The sequence below is a fragment of the Halyomorpha halys genome, unplaced genomic scaffold (assembly GCF_000696795.3).
Source record: "Halyomorpha halys isolate HHAL.00 unplaced genomic scaffold, Hhal_1.1 Scaffold54.1, whole genome shotgun sequence".
Lineage (NCBI taxonomy): Eukaryota > Metazoa > Arthropoda > Insecta > Hemiptera > Pentatomidae > Halyomorpha > Halyomorpha halys.
The window spans coordinates 137,305-158,280 of record NW_027108734.1 but is presented as its reverse complement, the minus strand read 5'-3'; the positions used below and the strand labels follow the sequence as shown (position 1 = coordinate 158,280).

The window sequence follows — 20,976 nt, the reverse complement described above, 5'->3', positions numbered from 1 at the left end:
TTTTTTAGGTTTTAAAACAGCCGTCATTTTTTATTCCCCCTACCTATACTTGGCACATTCATCAATTTTGACTAGTAATTATACCTAGTTTTGATTAAAGTAATAAAAAATTAGGGTGAGATAACTGCCTTTTTTTCTTTTCGGCTCTTGTACTAAAAAGTCACGGGAACGAAAAATCTTCGGAATAAGCCAATGTGAAAAATTGATGATTTTTAATTTCTTTGAAAATGGTATTTGGTAGATTGAGACAACACTAGAAAAGAATATGAAATTTTCTTTTCTCAAATAAATTTACTGACCTACTTTACCCTGAGCCACATTATGTTTTTTACAATTCTTCGAAAATGTAGTATATTTTAATGGTATAAGTAATACGTTTTTCTTATTCCTCGGAAAGAGAAACTTTTAAAACGCTCATTTTTCTTCATAACATTTTTCTTTTTGAGAAATCGTGGATTTCATTATCTTTAAACCTTCCAATAGCGAAGGAGAACATTTTGAAAAAAAAAAAAAACACGCAAAGATCCAACCTTTTATAAATATAGATGTGAAAAATAACAAAGGCTAAAAAGAAAAATTAAACATTTAAAAGAGCTACTTTTCTTGATTTTTAATTTAAAAAATAATTAATTAATTTTTAAAAGTTTATTAATTTATGTATACCAGTATACATGAACTTTATTAATAAACTTCTCGATCTTTCTTGAAACAAAGATACAGTGGCGTAGCGCCCACATGGAGGTGGGAAAAATAAGTATGTTTGTTGTAAATCTTCAATTAAACACGAAGGACTAGAAAATAATTTTATAATATTTAAGATGATTTTTCTTTTAAGAGTTGAATGAAGTATAAGCAATAGAAATGCAATAGAAACAATAAAAAAATTATAGAAATAGAGAAATAGAGTAGTGTTGATTAATTCTGTTTTCAAAAAAAAAAAAAAAAACTTTGGCAATACATGTTATAATTACCGAATTTTCTGCCCTCTGGTTCTTTTTTAAATTTAACTGTGTCATCACTATCCACGAGGTTCTCTACAAATTCCTTCTTGCACGCATCGCCTTCTGCCTTTGCTCTCTTATCTTCTAACATGACTGATTTCTCTCTTTAATTAATAATTAAATATTTAATTAAAAAGTCTCAAATCCATTATTTATCTTTATTTTTTATGAAATCTTTATGAAATTCACTATGAGAGAGGTTTACCAAATATTAAAAACAAAATTGCCAATGAGTAAACTATCATCGCAATACTGAAAAATATTAACAATTTTCATTCAAGGCTACTGCTCATATTTTTAATTAGTTATATTTTGAATTAGTTAAACAATATATGAGCGTAACCAACGGAGGGCAGTTGCCTCCCAGAAGTAAAAAAAAAAATTAATTTAATAAAAAAAAATTTTTTTCTTCAAGCAAATATTAATTCATACCGTTTTCCAATTTTAGGTGATTTAAAAATATTGCTCGATTAAACTATCTTAAGTCTCCTCTTAATCTTAATCTTAAGATGTAAATACAATTATATGTGATTTAACCCATATCTTAAAGCCATAATTGTTGATTGATGTAAACGCAAGAGTGCTGTCATAAACTGGATATATTTTTCATATTTCGGAGCCATTTTGAAACAGATTTTGTTGTAAAGTATTTGTAATTATAATTAAAATTACTTGAAATTGTAGGAAAATGTTTGTAATTGTAGTCCATCAAGTAATTTACATTACTATTATTTGTAAACATTATTGCATTTTTGCAATTGCTAATTACTTTAACTGGTAACTAGTTTTAATTTTATTGTTCATGAATTAATTTTCTCCTACTCTGAAACAATGTTACTTTTTTTCTAAGTTATTTTTTTTTTTTATATTTCTGATATCCTAATTGAAAAAAAGTTTCTGTGGTGAAATCATCGTTACACTCAAAATCCTAATAACTGTACTGTATTGTATAGTAACGACTAAAATTAAAACTAAATTTTGAATACAATTTAAACTTCAATACGTTTTATATATAACCAGATATGTAAAAAAATTATAATTTCGATGACATATTTTGAAAAATAGCAAAAATTCATCAAATTGTAATATGAAACACTGTCTTCTTAAACTTATCTAATATCCATTAAAAAGAAATGAAAATTTGGTGTGTGTGTGTATATATATATATATATACATTTAATTTAGTTACGAGACTTTATTCCAAAAGTTATCATAAAAAAAATTATATATTTTTTGTCAAATAAAGATTTTAGGTAATAGCTTACATTTCTCAGATCCTAACACTGGAAATCTATTTATTAGGGAGTATAGGGAAATGATAGGCAGTTACCCTATCCCCTAGCAGTGAAAAGAAGTAATTAATTTAATAAAAAAAATTTTTTTTTCAAGCAAATACTAATTGTATTAACTAATGAACCATTGGGACAATTATGTATAGTTTTCTTAAAATTTTAGTTTAAGAAAATTATATATTTTTCTGTGCTGAAATATAACCTGATAGACTATGCCTTGTCCCCCTGATAGACTATGCCTTGGCTCCCTGATACACTATGCATTGTCCCCCTGATAGACTATGCCTTGGCTCCCTGATAGACTATGCCTTGGCTCCCTGATACACTATGCATTGGCTCCCTGATAGACTATGCCTTGTCCCCCTGATAGACTCTGCCTTGGCTCCCTGATACACTATGCCTTGGCCCCCTGATAGACTATGCCTTGGCCCCCTGATAAACTATGCCTTGGCCCCCTGATAGACTATGCCTTGGCCCCCTGATAGACTATGCCTTGCTCTCCCCTCTCCCCCCTAGTTTTGATACTGGGTACGCTCTTGAGCTGTTCTGTCATGAATAGAATTTTATATTAGTATATTGAAGGAAAATGTATCATCTTTAGTCTACTCTGATGTTATTTGTGATTTCATTCTTGTCACCATATTGCCTAAACGTTGATCGATTAGTTTAATTACTATTTAAGGCTTTGTTTGAAATCGTGTAGGTGTTTACGCTTTGTTGTAAAAAAATGGGTTTTATTATTTTGTTTGAAAAATAAAACGGTAGACACTGTTCTAGCATGGGATACCTTGTCGTCCATTGGGGCTAGAACAGTCTGTCGTGGCGTCTATTGATGAGAACACACTCTTTTTGTCTTTATTTATAAAACCCTCCCTATATTCCACAACACAGTTTATCTTCTAAGGTTAAGAAAACATTGAAAGGAGTATGGCCCGGAAGTACTGAAGTACAATAGTAAGAAAACTATTGTTAGTAATCTACATTTCGCTCCAAATTGCAGGGCTGAGTCGTGGTAGTGTCAGAAACTTTCTGTAGCTCAGCTCAGACAAAGCTCTGCAAAGTGAGGCGAAACGTTCATAAATATTTTCCACTATTGTCGTACCTTTCTAGACCTATACCCGGACCATTTGCAATTATCTTCCTACAATCTATTACACATGCTTAACTATCAATCTTCCATAAAGAATGAATACATTTTGAGAACTAAGTTTCTAAATAGTGTTTATGTCATTATTTGTATTAATGTACCACATAACCTAAAAAAAATAAAAATAATCTCTATATAAAATGCATTCTCAGAATCATCAAAACTATTTCATTAAATCTGAGGCATTACTTGGTGCTTTGGGAGCTTCCTGTTTCCTTCGATGTTAGTTGACCTGATGTTTCTTCTTCTTCTTCTTCATAACTTTCGGATGTAGCTTCCGATAAAGACGATGATTGAGGTTTTCGACGTCCAGTCGCAGTGCTTTCGTTTTTCAACGTACTTTCGTTCTTTAAAATCGTTTGTCTTTCACGATACTTCGTTGGCGTAAGTGACCTGCAATAATGGTATAACTTCATTTCATCATTTACATTACATCATAGACAATTTCATTTCAATAACTATATTGATACTGAAAAAAAAGAAAAGAAAAGTATTTCTCTAATGGAAACTTAAAGCCCTCGTAATTAGATCGCTATAATCTACTTTGTTACTCAAACATAGTGAAATGAAAATGAAAAATGAAAAAAATCAATCTTTATTCTGGGATACTTGGTTCTCTGAAAATAACAATTATGAACAGAGCTATGAAGCTTTTGTCTGGCTACATTAACTTACACTACAAGTCCACGGAAGTTTGATACTCTTTGAGATGGATATATAAGGGGTATTCATGATATTTTGTTAAATGTAAAATGTTTTACCATGTTAAATGTTAAAGTATTGGATTGTGAGCAGCCCTATTTCAAGTCAAGTTAAATTTTAAATGCATTAGAGCTCCAAGTGGATTTTCATAGTAACTTGTTTGGTAACCTTTCCTTCCAAAACTTCGTGTCATTATTTACCTAAGTTTTGATTACAGTAATTTGTTACAAAATGCATAAAGTAAGTGAAAAGTAAAAATTTGAAGATTTGGCTACTGATTATCTTGTTTAAAAAAGTCCAAAACAATATCAAGACAATCAAAACACAAACTACGTGCAAGTTACCTAACACGGCAATGTAGAGCTCATTTGATCTGTTGCATGACGACATTCTCCATTTAACATACTCTCAGCCATGTTATATGTTATATCGTACATGGTAAAAGAAGGAAATACTTTTCCATTTAACATAAGTTTTTCCGTTTAACACGCTTTAACATGTTAAACTAAAGATTATGAATACCCCTATAGTTGATGTTCGAATGAGGTTAAGGAGGAAGCTTTACCGATGGATGTGGGTAAGGAATTCCAAGATGAGGTAGCTCGGACAGCAAACAGATTTTTCATAGGAGGCGGTTCTGTAGGTAGGGATATAGAGATCGGTAGGTTGGGATCTTGCGTTTAATAGGTGAATAGATAAACGTAGGGTAAGGGGGTGAATGATGTAGGAAGGTTTTTTTGTTATTAGGGTTTGATGTATAAATATCTCAAGGAGGTATTGTCTCCAGACACTGGGATAGAGCCACCTTTGCACGGAATAGTAATGTGAGATATGGAAACGCCTAGGAATACCAAAAATGAATCTTACAAAATAGTTCGTTGATCTTTTTAATCTCTTTTCTTGTTCAATGGATAGTCCTCCATACACTAAGCGTCCGTAGTCGAAATGTGGGAAAATAAGGGAGAATACTAAGATCTGACTAGTACTTAGTAGTAGAGGAAACGAATCACGGGATTTTTGGAGCTGTTTAAGGATAGACATGGTTTTTCGAGTTATTTGGGAAATGTAGCTATTCCTTGTTAAGTGCTGATCAAAGGTGACTCCTAGGTTCTTTATGGTGTGATGAGATGACTACCACAGATGGATCTCAAAACTAGCAGCTTCAAGTTAAATCAAATACCTATAAAATTAATAACTTCAAAATGTGATTATATAATATATTATAATAAAAAAGTTCATTTAAATCAAAAAAATAATTTTTTGGAGAAGAACCACCAGCTCGCATTGGTAGGGGATGTAGTAACTGAGATCAATGAGGGAAAGCTTCTGTTGACTGGAAGAAGTACGGATAATCCAAAAATGTTTATTTGAGGCTGAACCAAAAGAAACGGAATCTGCTAACTTGTGCAGTGCCTCTCGTTAATTGTCGGAGAGCTCAAGAAGAGAAGGACATTAGTTATTTTTCTTGGCCGAAGCCCTTACCATCTCCTTCTAACTCATATATTGTCAATCATCTATAAATAATGTATTTCGAATGAATGAATTGAGGAGATCCAGAGGAAGGTACAAAAATAATGCTTTGTACGGCCTGATTATCGCAGCTGCTTCCTTAGGTGAGGACGACACACTGAGCAGGCCAAAGATGGCTTCTCTCATCTATCACCCTATTAACAAAAAAAAATTAATTAACTCACCTCGAGGTATGGGGTTGGTCGCTACCCTCTTCACTTGGTGAAAACCTGACGCGGGATTCTCCAACTTTGTTGTGTATTGCTCGGTGCGATGTGGGAGTTAGGTGCCTATTAAAAAAATAAATAAAATATATAAATGCAATAATCATAATTACTCTTTTTAGATAGTCGTAAAGCATTTTGACAAGAGAGAAAAACTTTATTCAAAAAGCAATGCGCCTAATTGCATTTGGTTACTATACACACAGCTCACAAAGACCAGTTGGGCAATGATTGATATTATTACAATACATAGGCATATTCGGAAAATATTTTTTTCATGTTTATACATATTATAATTATTATATGGGCAACAGACTATGGTGGTCTAATTCCTCTATTTCCCAATACATCGAGAGTTTCTTGACGTGGTTTTTTTTGGTAGGGTTGGTTCGTCACTCCCACGCCTATTTTTGCGGGGGGTTGGGGAGAGGGGGGATTTTGTGTGAGTTTTGCATCATTTTGTGCTTGAACAAAGATCCCCGGGTGAGACCGGGATTCGATCTGACAACCTGTGGGTTGGCAGATTGGCGCGTTACCACGCTGCTACCGCTTCTCCCGTTTATACATATAGTTATTTATATTTAGTTTTAGTTTTTAAATCTTTTTCTAATACTGAAAAGATAAGAAACTAGATTTTGGTTCCCACTACTACACCACTTAATAAACAAACGGTTAAACCAGATAAAACCCTGGTTAAACCACTTAAAAAACCAGATATATGTACGTCAAATAGTTTCTGAAATGAAGTTTTTCATAAATCAAACTTAGTGTCCGAACAACTATAAATCAATTTATTTTAGCAAATATCATGTAAACTACTATTCCTACGAAGGTAAAGGTCATTAACTTCTTTATAGTTCATTATTCTACTTTTAATTTGAGTGCTAATAGACATCTGTACGTCACATAGCTCCTGAAATATAGATTTCTCAAAATAAATTAACTAACTACTAATCTTTCAGTAGATTTTTAAGAGATTTTGCTTTTTAAAAAGCTATATCTCGAGAACCATTTGACGTAAATAGCTCTTTTAGGGCTAATATTTCAGCAAATTTACTCTTCTTTATATAATGTGCTCTTAGGTTTTCTAGTCTTGTTGGTAGTTTTTAAGATGTAGAGCTCCGAATGAAAAATTAGTGTTTTTTAAGGTTTTGAAACAGCCGCCATTTTTTATTTCCTTTACCTATACTTGGCAGACTCACCAAAAATCAAAAATTGGGATGAGATAACTCCCTTTTTTTCTTCATGGCTCTTGTACTAAGAGGCCTCCCACGTTGAAGTCTCAATCTCCAGAGCTCTCACGAAACTTTTCCTCAAGGAATGCAAACATTTTTCATATATTTCTTTCTTTTTCCCTTCTACCCTATTTGTCTAGGTTAGGTTATTACTCCCACCCAGAATCATTTTGCTGAGTTCCCAGCCTTAGGAAAACCGACAAAGTCTCGCGTGGATTCATCCGTATCTACATAGTAAAAAAAAAATATATATGCATATTTTTACGCAAATATGTAATAAATATACAGAAATATTAAAAAAAAATAAAAAAAAGAAGATATTGAACTTTAAAAATTTTTTTATAAATTTTATAAAACATTTTTATTCGTTAGAAAAATATTTTAAAATAAATAATAATTGTAAAGTTTATTTTGATTCTCCATCCTCAAATGATCTTTCAATAATAATAATTAATTTTCAAGTATTATGCATATATACATATTTAAATTAAATCACACACTAATCACTCTACATTCATATATATAATAAATGCATATGGTACTTAAAAGCAATAAAATCACTAGTACTAAGATCATAAACTAACTTCAATACTATTATTACATGTTTATTTTAGGCTTCCCGTAAAATAAATTAATAACAATTGTGTCTTAATTATTATGTCTTTTTTTTTTTTTTTTTTTGTACTCGCTTCAATTTTCGGTTGGACTAATAATGAAAAGGAAGGCTATTGACTAATACACGTAATTATATGAAAAATACGTGAGCACGTTTTAACATTTTAACATGAGATATTTAAAAATATGTAAAATAAAATTGTTGAAAACATCAAGAAATAATCCTAGAGAGCATGTGTAAATAATTTGTAGAAAAAAAGATGTCAGAACATATCACTGATAATAACGGAGAAAAACTATCTGGAAACAAAAGTACTTAGGCAATTGGATAATACTGAAATATTTTTCGGTTGTTTTATTTTTAATATCAAGTCAAATGTTTAACAATAAACATTGTCTTTCGCAATGTATTTATTTAAAGATATGGGAGTGTCCAGCGGGGGCAGCTGCCCCTCCCCTTTCTAGAAGTGACAAAAAATTATTAATTTCATTGAAAATAATTTCTTTTTTCAAGTAACTACTAATTTTAATACAATTAAAGCACTGCGAAATGAAGACTATTTAGTTTTAAGTTCACCAATTAAAAAAAAGCTTGAATGTCGAAATCCAAAAACGAGTCATAGACAGCAAAATTCTTATTAGTTTTATAAAAGTCATAATCAACTCTTTTTTTTTTGTTAATTTTTATTGACAAAATATTACACATAATAAAAAATTAATAAAATCAATCATAACAAATGAAGTAGGAACATAAATTGTTATTAAAAAAAACACACCTAACCTATAGCGATAAAAACAATTAATTGCACACGTTGGCCCTATTGTAGATTATTTTTATGTGTGATAAATTTATTACTTTTATAGATAAAACTATTGCTTCTATTACAATCATTGAATAAATCTATTACTTGTAGCTATGAAGCTTTTGTGATACTTCGTTCATAATTTCCATTAGAGACGGGGTCATATCTATCATTTCGCTTGAAAAGTATTCATCTTCTTCGTCTTTATCCCTGCCTGCTTCTTTTCTGAAAACAAGATTATTAAATACTTCTAATGAGGGAAAAAAAAAACATGAATCTAAACAGACATGAGTAGCTTAAGTCTCTTAAAGAAAAAATCGTACACTATAACACAATACAATAATAATTCAGTGACGTCATTATCTCTTATCACAATAGTGGCAATATCTTTTTTAACCCTCTTAGAAAGCGAATAAGAATATCGTGAAAAATCTAGTGCGGTGCGTGCTACATACAACTTTTAGTTACTATGAAAATTCGTATTTTGGGGTTTCTAGAAATGAAAATTCGTATTTTGGGGTTTCTAGAAATGAAAATGACGAAAAATTCTGATGAAACATAATGAAGCCATGTAAATATGAATGTGATTTAGAGAGATATTGTTGTTTCGACTTTTTTCGATTAAAAATTATTTTTTTTTAAAAATAAATTCGTTAATCTTTTTTATTTAACCATTGTTTAGTATTGCAAACAATTGGAACTGGTTATTTATTTTAGATAAGAAACTTCAGAGGAACATTTTTTTTTTTTAATTCGTCATACAATAAGCAGTGTAAGATTATTTCAATGAGGTTAGGACCTATCTAATATTATAGTCCACTTAATTGTACCTTTATTTACCGTGACAAATCAAAATTATTTGAGCAATTTTTGAGAAAATCCTAAAGGAGTGGAAAATCGATCTGTAATGTGACAACTCCGATTGAGCTACATTACTACTAATAAATTAGGATATCTTAAATATAAATTTACACCTCACATCTAACAATTAAAAACTTTTAGCAGACTATTCTGCTCAAGTCAATAAATTTAGTCAAATTAACTTATGAAACAATATTAATTTACTAATGAACTTGCCTTATCTTATGTTTAATTACCTATTTCGTCAGTTTTCAATTAAATTTTTAATTACTTATTAACCTAACACTATATAATGTTGTTTGTTTAAAAATGAATGTATAAATAAAAGTTGTTAATTAATATATTGTCCTTGAGGATGGCCGAAACGTAGGACATTTAAAGTAATCATGAAGAGTGTTTGAGATTTAACTTGGATACAAATTATTCTATTTAAGCAATAAAACCAGTCTCGAAGTGATAAGATTATATTTATTTCAGTTTTGTAAGGCTTTTCGATTTTGTTCATAAACCATTTCTTTTTTTTATTTTGATCTTACAAACAGGGCCCAAAATTAACAAAAAAAATCCCCTTTTTTATAAACTAGAGCAATTTATCAAGCAGTAAAAATTCCACGTTAACGGAAGAAATAGTTCACGTTAATAAAAATTACTGTAAGTGAACTTTTTGTGATATTAAAAAAAAAAAAAAAAAAAAGGCACTGGTTAAACAAAAATATTTATTATTTAAAACTTTATTCTCCATTTTTTATAAATAAATGTATCATTAATAAAGTCTGTCTCCAGCGAAGATATTTATAAATCATTTTACAACCGAGTAATTTAATTTTTTTTATTAGTGGACAAGCACAAGCATTGAATCATAAATGCTCCGAAATGGTGGTCAACCTGTTTGAATATTAAACAGAGTAGTATTAAAAAGTAGATTTAAATGTATAACTTATTTTACAGTTCTATGGCTTCTATATTATATTATTTCAAATCCATAAACCAGAATGTATCTTCATTACCACCACCACCCAAAGTATTTCTTCCATTAGCAAATCAATTATAATTTATAATCTTTTAATATGTAATTAATTAAAAATATACCAGATCCAAGCAACAAGTTATTTCTAACTAATATAAGTTAACAAATACCTTTTTGTACATAAAAAGAGAGAAAAATACAATAAAGTTATTCTTGTCTACTTATAATAAAGTATTAATAGTAAAAGCTAATTTTCATTTGATTATATTTTAAGTTTCAGAACAAAGATTTTAGGATTTTCTGTAGTGTTTAATATTTATGAATGCTATACTCACTGAGGGATCTTCTTTTCTTTAGTAGCCATTTTATTCTAATTAAATATTAATTGCTTAACTATTTACAGTCTTTAAATTTCAAAGAAACCAGTGGTACTGTTTCGAATATCTTTTCAAAGCTATCCTACAGCAACTGAACATATGGTGTTATAATCATTTGTGCCCTTCTGGTAAAATACATGTAATAAGAAGTTGATGGAATAAAAATCATTTTGGGACAAATATTTTTCTATTCTCAATATAATTGAATAATATTTAAGATTATAATGAAAGGATTCATAGATTAAAATATAAAGGTAATATTCTTCATTTTTTTCACGCATCGAATCAGGATTTCAAACAAGAATAAATTTGTTCCATATTTAATTATCAAATTAAAAAAAACTACCATATTTAAATATATACAATTTTTCGAAGTAATTAGCGAGTTAAATATAAAAATATTTCTTTGAAGCCTTCCATACAGTAAGCATAACGAACCTCCCGAAGGTTTAACAGGTTGCTTTGAATCAGGTTATAAATATTGTTTTGAACTCAATGAAGTTTTAATCATCTTATGTTTTATTTTCTGATCAATTGTTTAATATTTATATAATTATAACTTTTAATAATGTTTCTTACTTAATGTCTATATATATTAAGAACATTTTATAAGTATAAATATTTTCAAAAATGGAATCCAGTCAAATAGGTGAATTTAATTTTACTAGCCAGTTAAAATTTAGTCTCCAAGACTTGACAGCTCAAGAAGACAGCAGTGAAAGTTCGGATGAGTTTTCACCCGAAAATGAATTTTTGACTGAAGAGCATCAAAAGTTATACACACAGCTAACGCAAAAAGAGGTTTTCAATTTACATAACATAAATAAGATTCCATTAAAATACCTTATGGTTTTATTGAAACTGTATTTATTTCCAGAATGAAGTTGAAAATGAGCTAGAGAAACTTCTCTCCAGGCACTGTCATTTGGAAACGAAAATACGTGGCATTACAAAAGTCTTACCAAATTTGGAAATAATACATTCCGATGCAAAGCAGTTGTATGAAATGATTTCTTTTGCATCAACATTAGCCGAAAACGTTAGCCACAAAGTCAGAAAACTGGATATTGCTCGTGTATGTATATATATATTTTTTTTTTGTAATCTTTACATCACTTGATGGAGTGTGGTAGAGGAATGATAAATCGTTTAATATTTATTATCGTTTCTCTGGAGAGGTATTTCATATCATAAATTTGTTAAAATCTTGATGTGCACTTCTTGTATGGCTTAATTTTTTATGAACCTTTTTTTTCTGTTGTGCTGAATAAATAAGCTTTGATGAATGGTGTAAATTTGAAATATGTGATAAAAGATTCGGTATATTTGTTTCTTAAAGCTTTTGATTGAAATGTATTGTGTTATTTAGGAAAGTTTAAATAAAGTGGTTACAAAGAAATTAACTAAAAAAAAAATCATATTACTACTTCATTAGTGAATAATAAATTTGTATTTTCACTAACTGTGAAACTGTTATTGAATTTGACTTGTAGTTAATGCAACAATAATAACACTACCCAGTTTATGATCCTATTAAAAATATTTTTGTAACTTTTCTTTCGTTTCAAAAAAGTGCATCAAAAATTATTTTAGGTCTGAAAGAAAATTTAATGTTTTAGAGCCGGGTTTCTGAATGTCAGCAAAGAGTTCACGACCTCTTAGATTTACAATTATGTTGTGATGGTGTACAAACTTCCATGAATTCGGGAGATTTTGAAAAGGCTGCAGCCCATATTCATAGATATTTGGCAATGGATCAAAGTCTCCTAGAAAAAACAGCTGACGATGTTCATCAAGGTTTATATTTATTGTTTGATAAGTTAATATGTGTTTGTTAATTATTATTCTAGTTTAACTTGTTTGGGCTGTATTTTAAAATTGAATTTTATTGCCTGTTATTTTTTTAGATTCCAAATCAGTAAATAATTCAATAAGCTTACTGAAAGAAGCGGCTGTGAAGATACAGGAAATATTGACTTCTAAGTTTAATGATGCTGTCGCCAAACAAGATTCAAATTCTGTTGAAAGATTTTTCAAATTGTTTCCTCTGCTCGGTATGCATGATTACGGAATAGAGAAGTTTTCTGATTACCTAGTTGATAAGGTGCGCTATTTATATTTGTTTATTTATTTTTATAAACTCAAAATGTCATTAAATTAATTATTAATAATATATCTTTTCTGTGAAATGTTTATTAATTTTCTTTGTTTTATAATATTTAAAACACTAACCTTGTGAAATCAGCCTTGTATTGAACTTTTATTTATTCATGCTTTTTAGCATACAACTTGAGTAAAAATGTTAGTAAAATTGATCAACCACTGCATTAATAATAAACCATATTGCTCTTTATAGCTAAGTTAGAATAATTTACAAAAACAAAATCTAACTAGTACCACGAGTCATTATATATTTTCCTGTAAATTACCACTTTTTTGCATGTTTTCAAAGTGTACGTTATTATCTATATTTCAAGGGTTATGATATTTTAAAATATATTTCTACGGAAGAAGTGCATTTCTTTGTTTGTTTTATGAATAAACTATTAATTAAAATAATTGTTTATTTATAGGTTGAAACATCTTCTAGAAAACATTTGAAGACTGCCTCTGAGACAAGCCTGACAGATAAACGTGCTGCAGTTCTTTACTCTGATCTACTAACGCATTTGTTTGAAGACATTGCAAGGACTATTGAAACCCACCAACCTTTAGTGGAAACCTATTACGGTAATATATCTTGTTTTAATTACCAATTTCAGGAGACCTTAAAATGTATAAAATAAATAAAATTATTAAAATTTTTTTTAAAAGATGGCAATATTTCTATTGGCCAAATTCAGTTCTTAGTTTTATTTCAAGAACCACTATATAATTTCATTATGTGTACTAAAAATTTAATGTATATACTATTTTTATAAATATATTTTTAGGGCCCGGAAGACTTTTAAAATTAGTTTGCAGATTGCAAGACGAGTGTGATAGAGCCAGCCAGGTTATATTATCTGAAATGTGGCGATCTCGTGGCTTGGAAAAATTAACCTCGAGTATCAAATCTGGTACTCATAAGAGCCGAGGAGATCCTAAGGAATTTGACCAGCTTCTTGGTGAATTAGCTATCGCTCACTCACGCTACTCTCTCTATCTTCATTTTCTCCGGAGGAAAATTTCTGTTAGTAACATTTATTTTTTTAAACAGTTTTATTTCTTGAAATAATGATTAGGAGATAAAAGACAGTTTTCTATAATATTCCTATGTTTTTTATCTTACCTTGCCTACTACCTTAAGTTCACTGTGGAGTTTAGTTTAGTCTGTTAATTTTAAATACTTAGATATTTACTTTAACTACTCTAGATAGATACTCTAAATTAGTGTTTTTATTTATTTGTAGCATTGTTCTTTTTCTTATATAGATGGACACAGAAGAAGAAAAACAGCCTACTGTACTTGCTGCTTTAGAGGATAAGTTAAAGTCGTGTGTCCTCTGTCGAACAATGGAAGAACTCCTGAGTGCCTATTTAATACTAGAGCATCACTACATGGAGGAGAGCGTACGGAAAGCCATCGCTATGGATACCATTGAAGCAAGTTCTCAATTTTCCAGTATGATCGATGATGTCTTCTTTATAGTCAAGAAATCCATAAGGTTAGTAGATTTTTTTTTCATTTTAGATTTTATTATTGTTATTTTACTATCCATTAGGCTTCGTTAAAAATCTTTATCATATTGAACTCAAATTTAACCTCTTTTCGATATAATCTTATTTAATTTAAAGATTTCTTCTTGTACATGATTTAAAGCATTATATCATTCTTCAGGAGGGCTAGTTCCACTGGTAGTATCGATGGTGTCTGTGCAGTTATAAACAATGCGTGCGGCGTTTTGGAGAACGAGATGTGTACAAAACTCAATGCTACCCTTAAGCAAGGTTATCCAACTGGTTATTTGGATCTGGCCCAGGCCTACAGCATGATTCATGCGAGGCTTCAGCCTTCAGACACTGAACAAGCGAAATCTTTATTTATTGTGAGTTAATTTTAAAATACAGTTACCTCATTTATACCCTGGCGGTAAATAATTATTTATAATATATTTTGATGTTATATAACGAACAGTTATTCCTGTTTGAACGTAAAACAATGTAAGATTGCAAAAGTATTAATTTTGTCAGTTAACATGTTTTATGACCAAACCTCTTAATTAGGGATCATTTCAAGATTTACCATTCAAAAACCACTAAAGGTCTGTGTAAAACCAGTACCAACTTCATGTGATCCTGTTAATATATGTATATTATTATATATATGTTTGTTCCATAGGCCCATTTGAACAACACTGAAGTCGGAAGTGAATATGTTACAACTCTAGCAAGTGGTTTGGCACAAGAAGTTCAGTGTCCCACTCAAACAGACAGGTGTGTTTATTAATTTCATAAATATTTTTATGAACTCTAAACAAGTATTAGTACTTTTTTATTTTTTTAAAATTTCGTGTTAGACATATTGCATAGATTGGAATGTAGGCTGTTGTTTACGTCAACCCTACTTACTTTGAAATGACCTGTAGAAAGATTGCTCTACTTCTCAGCAACACCAGTCGGTGGTTCAAAATAAAATTGAAACTAATTTTTTGTACATGAAAATTTTTTTGGTGAAGGTATATTTATTTAATACTTATAGGAAAGATTAGTTCACTATAATTAAAATTCACAGTCAAGGTTTTTGATGTTTCACTGAACATGCCATCTTCAGGAACACTATAAGAATTCAGAAAAAATACAATTGCATGACATCAATTCCAAATAAATTAATTTATAAATGATTATGTGTAAATTATAATAGATAACTTATTTACAATAAATGGAATTTGGTCTGGGTGCGGTCAAATTAAACTCAAATAGTAATATTATGTACTATTTTCATTTGAGCCGTTTCGCCCCACATTGCTGGGCTGTTTTGAAGGAAATCAATGTCAGAGTGACTCTGAGTGAGCCTGTGTTGTTTTAGATATGTGTGTGTATTTATATAAATATTCACTAATTTATTGAGTAATATTAACGTTCTCCCTAATGTAATGTTGTAGATCTAAATTGGAAGGTTGTTTATCTGGTTTGTCAAGTGTCTGTGCTGCAATGGGTATGGCTCAAGACTTGGGTCTTCAACAACTGGCCAATGCAGCGATCAAACCTAGGTTAGCTCCGTGGATTGACTCGTTTCTTGCACTTTCGCATAATCTCACCGAAGTATTGAATTATTATTCATTTAATAAATGAATAAATTTAATTTAATTATTCTCAATATTAAGAGTATAATATTTTTGATTATAGGAAGAGTTTTCCAGTTACGAAGCCAACGAACCATTTGTTAGAAGTTTGATAGCTAACATTGATGGTATACTCTCCGAATTCAGAGCTTCTTTGACTTCAGGTATGTCATTGTAATTTATATGTTTTTAAATAGTTTATTAGCACTTTAAAACTTTAGTCGATTTCGATCATTCATGTATTATAATAAAAGAAAGAATGTCAAAAATAAATTTAAAATATGACAATAACAGTAAGAATATTAATCTTTATGAAAATTATTATTTTCTTCATTATTATTTATTATAAAAGTACAAATTCACCCTCATACTAATGAGTTTATTATTATTTTTAGTATCTTTTAGATCTATTTCCATTTATATTTTTATAAGAGCAGAATTTGCAACTCTTGATCATCCAAGTGTTAACAAAAATGAAATTCACTACATTATCGCAGAACAATCCAATAGACCAAGCTATTTAAAAATATTAAAATATTGTAGAAAAACAGTCAATATATTTATCTGTGCAATTTGCATTGTTTTTACAATTATCTGGTATAGTTTTTTATTGTTTTATTATTGAATATATTAGATCATGTTTTCTATATTATAGAACCTCGGTTTGTCTAGAGTTAGACATACTGCTTGTTGGTTCTACTAACATTTACTGAGAAGTGAATTAAATAAATATCCCCAATAGTCAACAAAGGGTTTTCTGAAGGAAAAAAAAAACAGAAATATTTTTGCCAGTTTAAGTTTCCTGGGGTGCTCAATCCAAATTTTAGGTCAGCTACTTATTTTACAATGATAATAGAAAAAAGTTAAATTTTGGAACTAAAACCTAAAATTTATATTACCATCCCAAAAAACTTATAGAACCTTTTAGAAAAAAACTCTGATTCTATATCAGACTGAATTCATAAATAAATTTTTCTGTGTTTGTTTTACACAAATAAATAAAAAGTGAGTTTTTACTTTCACTTAACCATATACAAAGAAATAAATTTATACTAAAAATAGAGAGGGCAAGAGAAAATTGTCAGATGTGCGGTCTGCACCTTTTTATATTTCATTTAAAATATTTTTAAAATGTAGAACATTCGGCTTACTTCTTCCTTTGATTTATTAATAATATTGAAGTCATTTGTTCAGTTCCAGTATCTGTTTTTTACCCTGTTAAAAATATATATAATTTTTATTATTTAATATATGTATATATTATTTTATATTTTATTATGTAAATTATTTTAGGAAATTTTGAATCATTGGTGACATTTGTGGCTGATGAAGTCAATAGCCAAATGGAAAGGGTTATAATGAAAATGGAATTTAACAGGGTGAGTAATTAATCTTGTAATAAAATTATAATTAATTAATTAATCATATAATTAAGAAATTATTTCAAGATTTTTAAAACAGGTTCTCAAGTTTCTTAAATAGCAGTAAATTAATGGACCATTATACATTTCATTCGTTAATTAAGGCATCTTCAGTTTTCAAAGCTTATGATTACATAATTGCTAACGAGAAATAGCATATCTCACATTTATTATTTCTTTCATTAAATAAAATTTATTACAGCTAGGTGGGTTGGCTCTTGAAAGGGAAGTAAGAGCGCTGACTGGATACCTCAATAGTACCACTTCGATGACTATACGGGAAAGGCTCGCCCGTTTAGGTCAAGTAGCCAAGCTTCTCAATATGGAAAAGATTAACGAAATTTCTGAAATCTGGACAAGGTTCAACTGGAGGTTAGCTCCAGGAGAGGTGAAAAAGGTTCTCAAATTAAGGTAATTTTTTTACCTAGGTTAAGCTATAAATAACTTTGGCACAAAGAAATCTTCATTTCGAATTTATATTCTTTGATAATTTTTACTCATTGAATCTAATATTTCAGGGTCGACTTTCCTAAAGAAGAAATTATGAAATTAAAACTGTGATTACTTATTTATTATTTATTAGCTTCCTGAAAATGTCTATATTTGGTGCAATTATTAAAAAGATTAATGTTATATATTTTATAAATTTTAAGCAGAAAAAAAAGCTTTGTTGAATGTATTAAGGTTATGTTTTTAAAACTTATGTAATAATTACTTTCATTTGAAATATATTATTTATTTTACTTTACCCTGTAAGCATGTTTCATTTTATCCTGTATAACCTTTATTTAAAATCTCTTAGTGAGTGTTGTGATTTCACATAGCATTTATATTTCCGCCTTAGGAATCAATATTTGCAAACCACTAGTGGACTAAAATCTTTATTATCATATTGCTGGCCTGGAAGAATAATGATGCAACTGTAACCTTGGTGAAATTGAAGGAATCAAAAATGCATTTACTAGATATTTTCAAGTAGACGTAATTGTACTTAAAAATTGGCTTGGGGAGGAATTATGTTGATTTACATCAGGTAAATACTTTTTTTTGCCCTGAAAGAAAATAAAGACAATTAGACAAAGTTTTACAGTTGCGTAATTATTTTCTGGAGCAGCGATATGTCAAGTTCCACAAATTATTCAATCAATTTTACTCTCTTGTCCAGAAAACTTATTTTTTCAAAACTACTAAAGTGATAAAAAGCAGAAAAAAATACATGGGTCCATTGTTATTAAAATGATTGTTATGATGCTTTGCAAGTTTCATTGACGAGGAACAGTTCTAAAAAATAAACTTAATATAAGTATTCTTTGATTTTTTTTTTAAAAATATTATAGCGATATTAAATGTTCATGAAATAAAACAAAATGGATTCATAAGTTTATATATAGATTTTTTTTTTTTTAATTTATACTTAGCATGAGATGAAATAAATATCACTTACGAATATTTTTCAATAAAAATAAATAGCAATATTGGAAAAAAAAATCTTTTTTATCAATACGTTACATTAATCTTTATGAATTTTAATATTTCAAAAATAGTAAAATAAAATAAAAATATTCATCTTAATAAGTTATACCAGACCAGTAAATAATTTATGACTGTGCATGCATAACAATAAACTGGAAAAATTTACTTGTCACCAAAATTTCATTTTAAATATTAATTTAAATGTAAAAATATGGAATAATTTTAAAGAAATTTAGCTGACAAGGAAAAACAAATTGAAACATTCATTTTATAGAGTATTAAAATTAAGATTAAGGAAAAATAAAACCAATTTTTTTTTTCTTTACCTATTTAATAGTCATAATAATCTTATATTTAAGTCTTTTACATATGAGACAATATCAATACATTATTTACATCTTATTTCATCAAAGGAAGAAACAGATAAATATACACTTTAAATATTTAAAACTAATAGTTTAATCGACACTCTTCATCAACATTTATTGACAGGAATGCATTTAATATAAATTTAAAATTGGAATGACGGAGGAGAACAATTGAATTATATTCAATGATTAGGTACAAAAAGAAAATATACAATATTTATAATTATGTATAATATATCCTATTACAGTGATATTTTCTAAATGCTAAAGCTTCACTTAAAAGTGACTGAATGTTCCTCCCATCATAATTTATTAACAGAGGCCAGATTTTTATGCGATTGCTTGCTTTTTTTTTTTAGCAGTTGTCCAAATTTGCTAATTCATACATTTCACTATTTCCTTAAAAAGGATTTTAATTAGAGTAAATCCTAATTTAAACAATTTTGATGAATGCCTGGATAGAAAAGACAAAACAAATTTTAAGCAGAAAAAAAAATTTATTTAATATAAATTGTTTTCGTATAAAAAAGAAAACAAGTTATTTTTTCAAAAATGTAATTGATAGGTTCATACATACAAAATATTTTTTGAACGCTTTATTTAATGTACTAATAGAACATTTTTTTAAATTAATATTTTGTGGTTCTCTGCATAAAAATTTGGTCTCTGTTTATCACTCAGCATTTTAATCAAATACAATATAAATTCATCTATGTTTTGTGAGCAAATTTCTAATCGTAGAATTTTTATTAGAAAATATATATACTACTATTCTGCCCTTGGGAAAAGAACAACTTTCCCAGGGAATACCTATAAGTCGATAAATATTATCGTTACAACTAAATATTTTCTTTTTCACACAAAAACAAAAGATTTACAAACACATAGGATTTTTTTTTAATATAAACTCATATATATATACACTTCATGTTTATTTAACTTTGGTAATTTTTTTTTTAATTCCCCTTTACTCGAATTCTTCATGTTTATCACAGCTTAAATAGAAAAAAAAAACAAAATTTTTTTTATAAACTGTACAATGCCTGCTATATATACAGTACACTACTGGCAAATAGATCATTCTTGATAGCACCTCGAGTAAAAGATTGCAACAAAATTACAAAGTAACCGATAATTATAAATAAAATAATAATTTCCTTTAACTTCAAGGTTTGTGTAATTAGAAGTTTGAATTAATTCAAACCCACCACTTGAAGCTTATTCTCAATTATAAATCACTTTTTGGCTCGGCCGTTTAATCAAATATGGCCTTGGCCGAAGTGGCACGAGTATTCCCTTTTAAACCTAAAGGCCTCTCATTTGATTTAATAAGACAAAAAAAAAGAAAAAGGTGGCTTATACCATGTCGAGAGAGTCCGATTCTTGATGAGAATCGATAGAGTCAAAGTATCGAGGAAGGCTTTCATCTTCTTTTTTCTTTCTTACTGTTGCTGAAACGGACTTGGCTTGGCGTGGCTCGGGCTTCTGTCTTATTTCAGGCTGGAGGACTATTTCTGATCTCATAGATCTGTCAAGTTCTCTGCTTTCTAATGAATCATGATCTAATCCTCCCTGAAAATTTAAAATAACAAAATAATGAAATTAATGCACTAAAGGGCACAAAAACTCAATTTGAACACTAATATAATTAGGTAAGATTATCTAAAATATAAACAAGAAATGAATAATCCACAAGGTATACAGCTTGTTTTCTTTA

At 29.0% G+C, this 20,976-nt stretch overlaps 3 protein-coding genes across 5 annotated transcripts in view; 1 reads left to right on the top strand and 2 right to left on the bottom strand.

Annotated features, from left to right (window-relative positions):
* Nucleotides 1-10,850, bottom strand: part of LOC106692381 (polycystin-2-like protein 2) — a 123,135-nt gene extending 112,285 nt beyond the window's left edge. For all 3 annotated transcript variants that reach the window (XR_001344952.2, XM_014438303.2, XM_014438302.2), the window contains exons 1-5: nucleotides 10,692-10,850; nucleotides 8,634-8,753; nucleotides 5,837-5,941; nucleotides 3,630-3,833; nucleotides 972-1,105 (exon numbers count right to left, since the gene is read on the bottom strand). Coding sequence is in view for 2 of the 3 variants with exons in the window: in XM_014438303.2 (XP_014293789.1) it covers nucleotides 972-1,105; nucleotides 3,630-3,833; nucleotides 5,837-5,941; nucleotides 8,634-8,753; nucleotides 10,692-10,720 (592 nt within the window). In the remaining variant the exon portion in view is untranslated. The remainder of the gene's footprint in view (nucleotides 1-971; nucleotides 1,106-3,629; nucleotides 3,834-5,836; nucleotides 5,942-8,633; nucleotides 8,754-10,691) is intronic.
* A 386-nt stretch (nucleotides 10,851-11,236) lies between these two features.
* Nucleotides 11,237-18,166, top strand: Cog4 (conserved oligomeric Golgi complex subunit 4). Its single transcript, XM_014438323.3, has 14 exons — nucleotides 11,237-11,534; nucleotides 11,611-11,808; nucleotides 12,353-12,530; nucleotides 12,641-12,837; nucleotides 13,307-13,463; nucleotides 13,667-13,905; nucleotides 14,148-14,380; nucleotides 14,554-14,761; nucleotides 15,055-15,149; nucleotides 15,818-15,977; nucleotides 16,062-16,161; nucleotides 17,291-17,376; nucleotides 17,621-17,829; nucleotides 17,937-18,166. The coding sequence occupies exons 1-14, from the start codon at nucleotides 11,364-11,366 to the stop codon at nucleotides 17,977-17,979; spliced, it is 2,274 nt and encodes a 757-aa protein (XP_014293809.1). The 5' UTR covers nucleotides 11,237-11,363; the 3' UTR covers nucleotides 17,980-18,166.
* Nucleotides 18,167-19,854: 1,688 nt separating this feature from the next.
* Nucleotides 19,855-20,976, bottom strand: part of LOC106692380 (myosin heavy chain, embryonic smooth muscle isoform) — a gene marked incomplete in the record, with an annotated part of 73,863 nt that continues 72,741 nt past the window's right edge. The window contains 1 exon segment of the mRNA XM_067047024.1: nucleotides 19,855-20,831. Coding sequence (XP_066903125.1) covers nucleotides 20,616-20,831 — 216 coding nt within the window.

Bases quoted from the DNA above. Each gene is read 5' to 3' on its own strand.
- Cog4 (XM_014438323.3), top strand. From the start codon at position 11,364: ATGGAATCCAGTCAAATAGGTGAATTTAATTTTACTAGCCAGTTAAAA. The intron at 17,377-17,620 runs GTGAGTAATTAA...AATTTATTACAG, and splicing joins TGAAAATGGAATTTAACAGG to CTAGGTGGGTTGGCTCTTGA. The intron at 17,830-17,936 runs GTAATTTTTTTA...CTAATATTTCAG, and splicing joins AAAAAGGTTCTCAAATTAAG to GGTCGACTTTCCTAAAGAAG.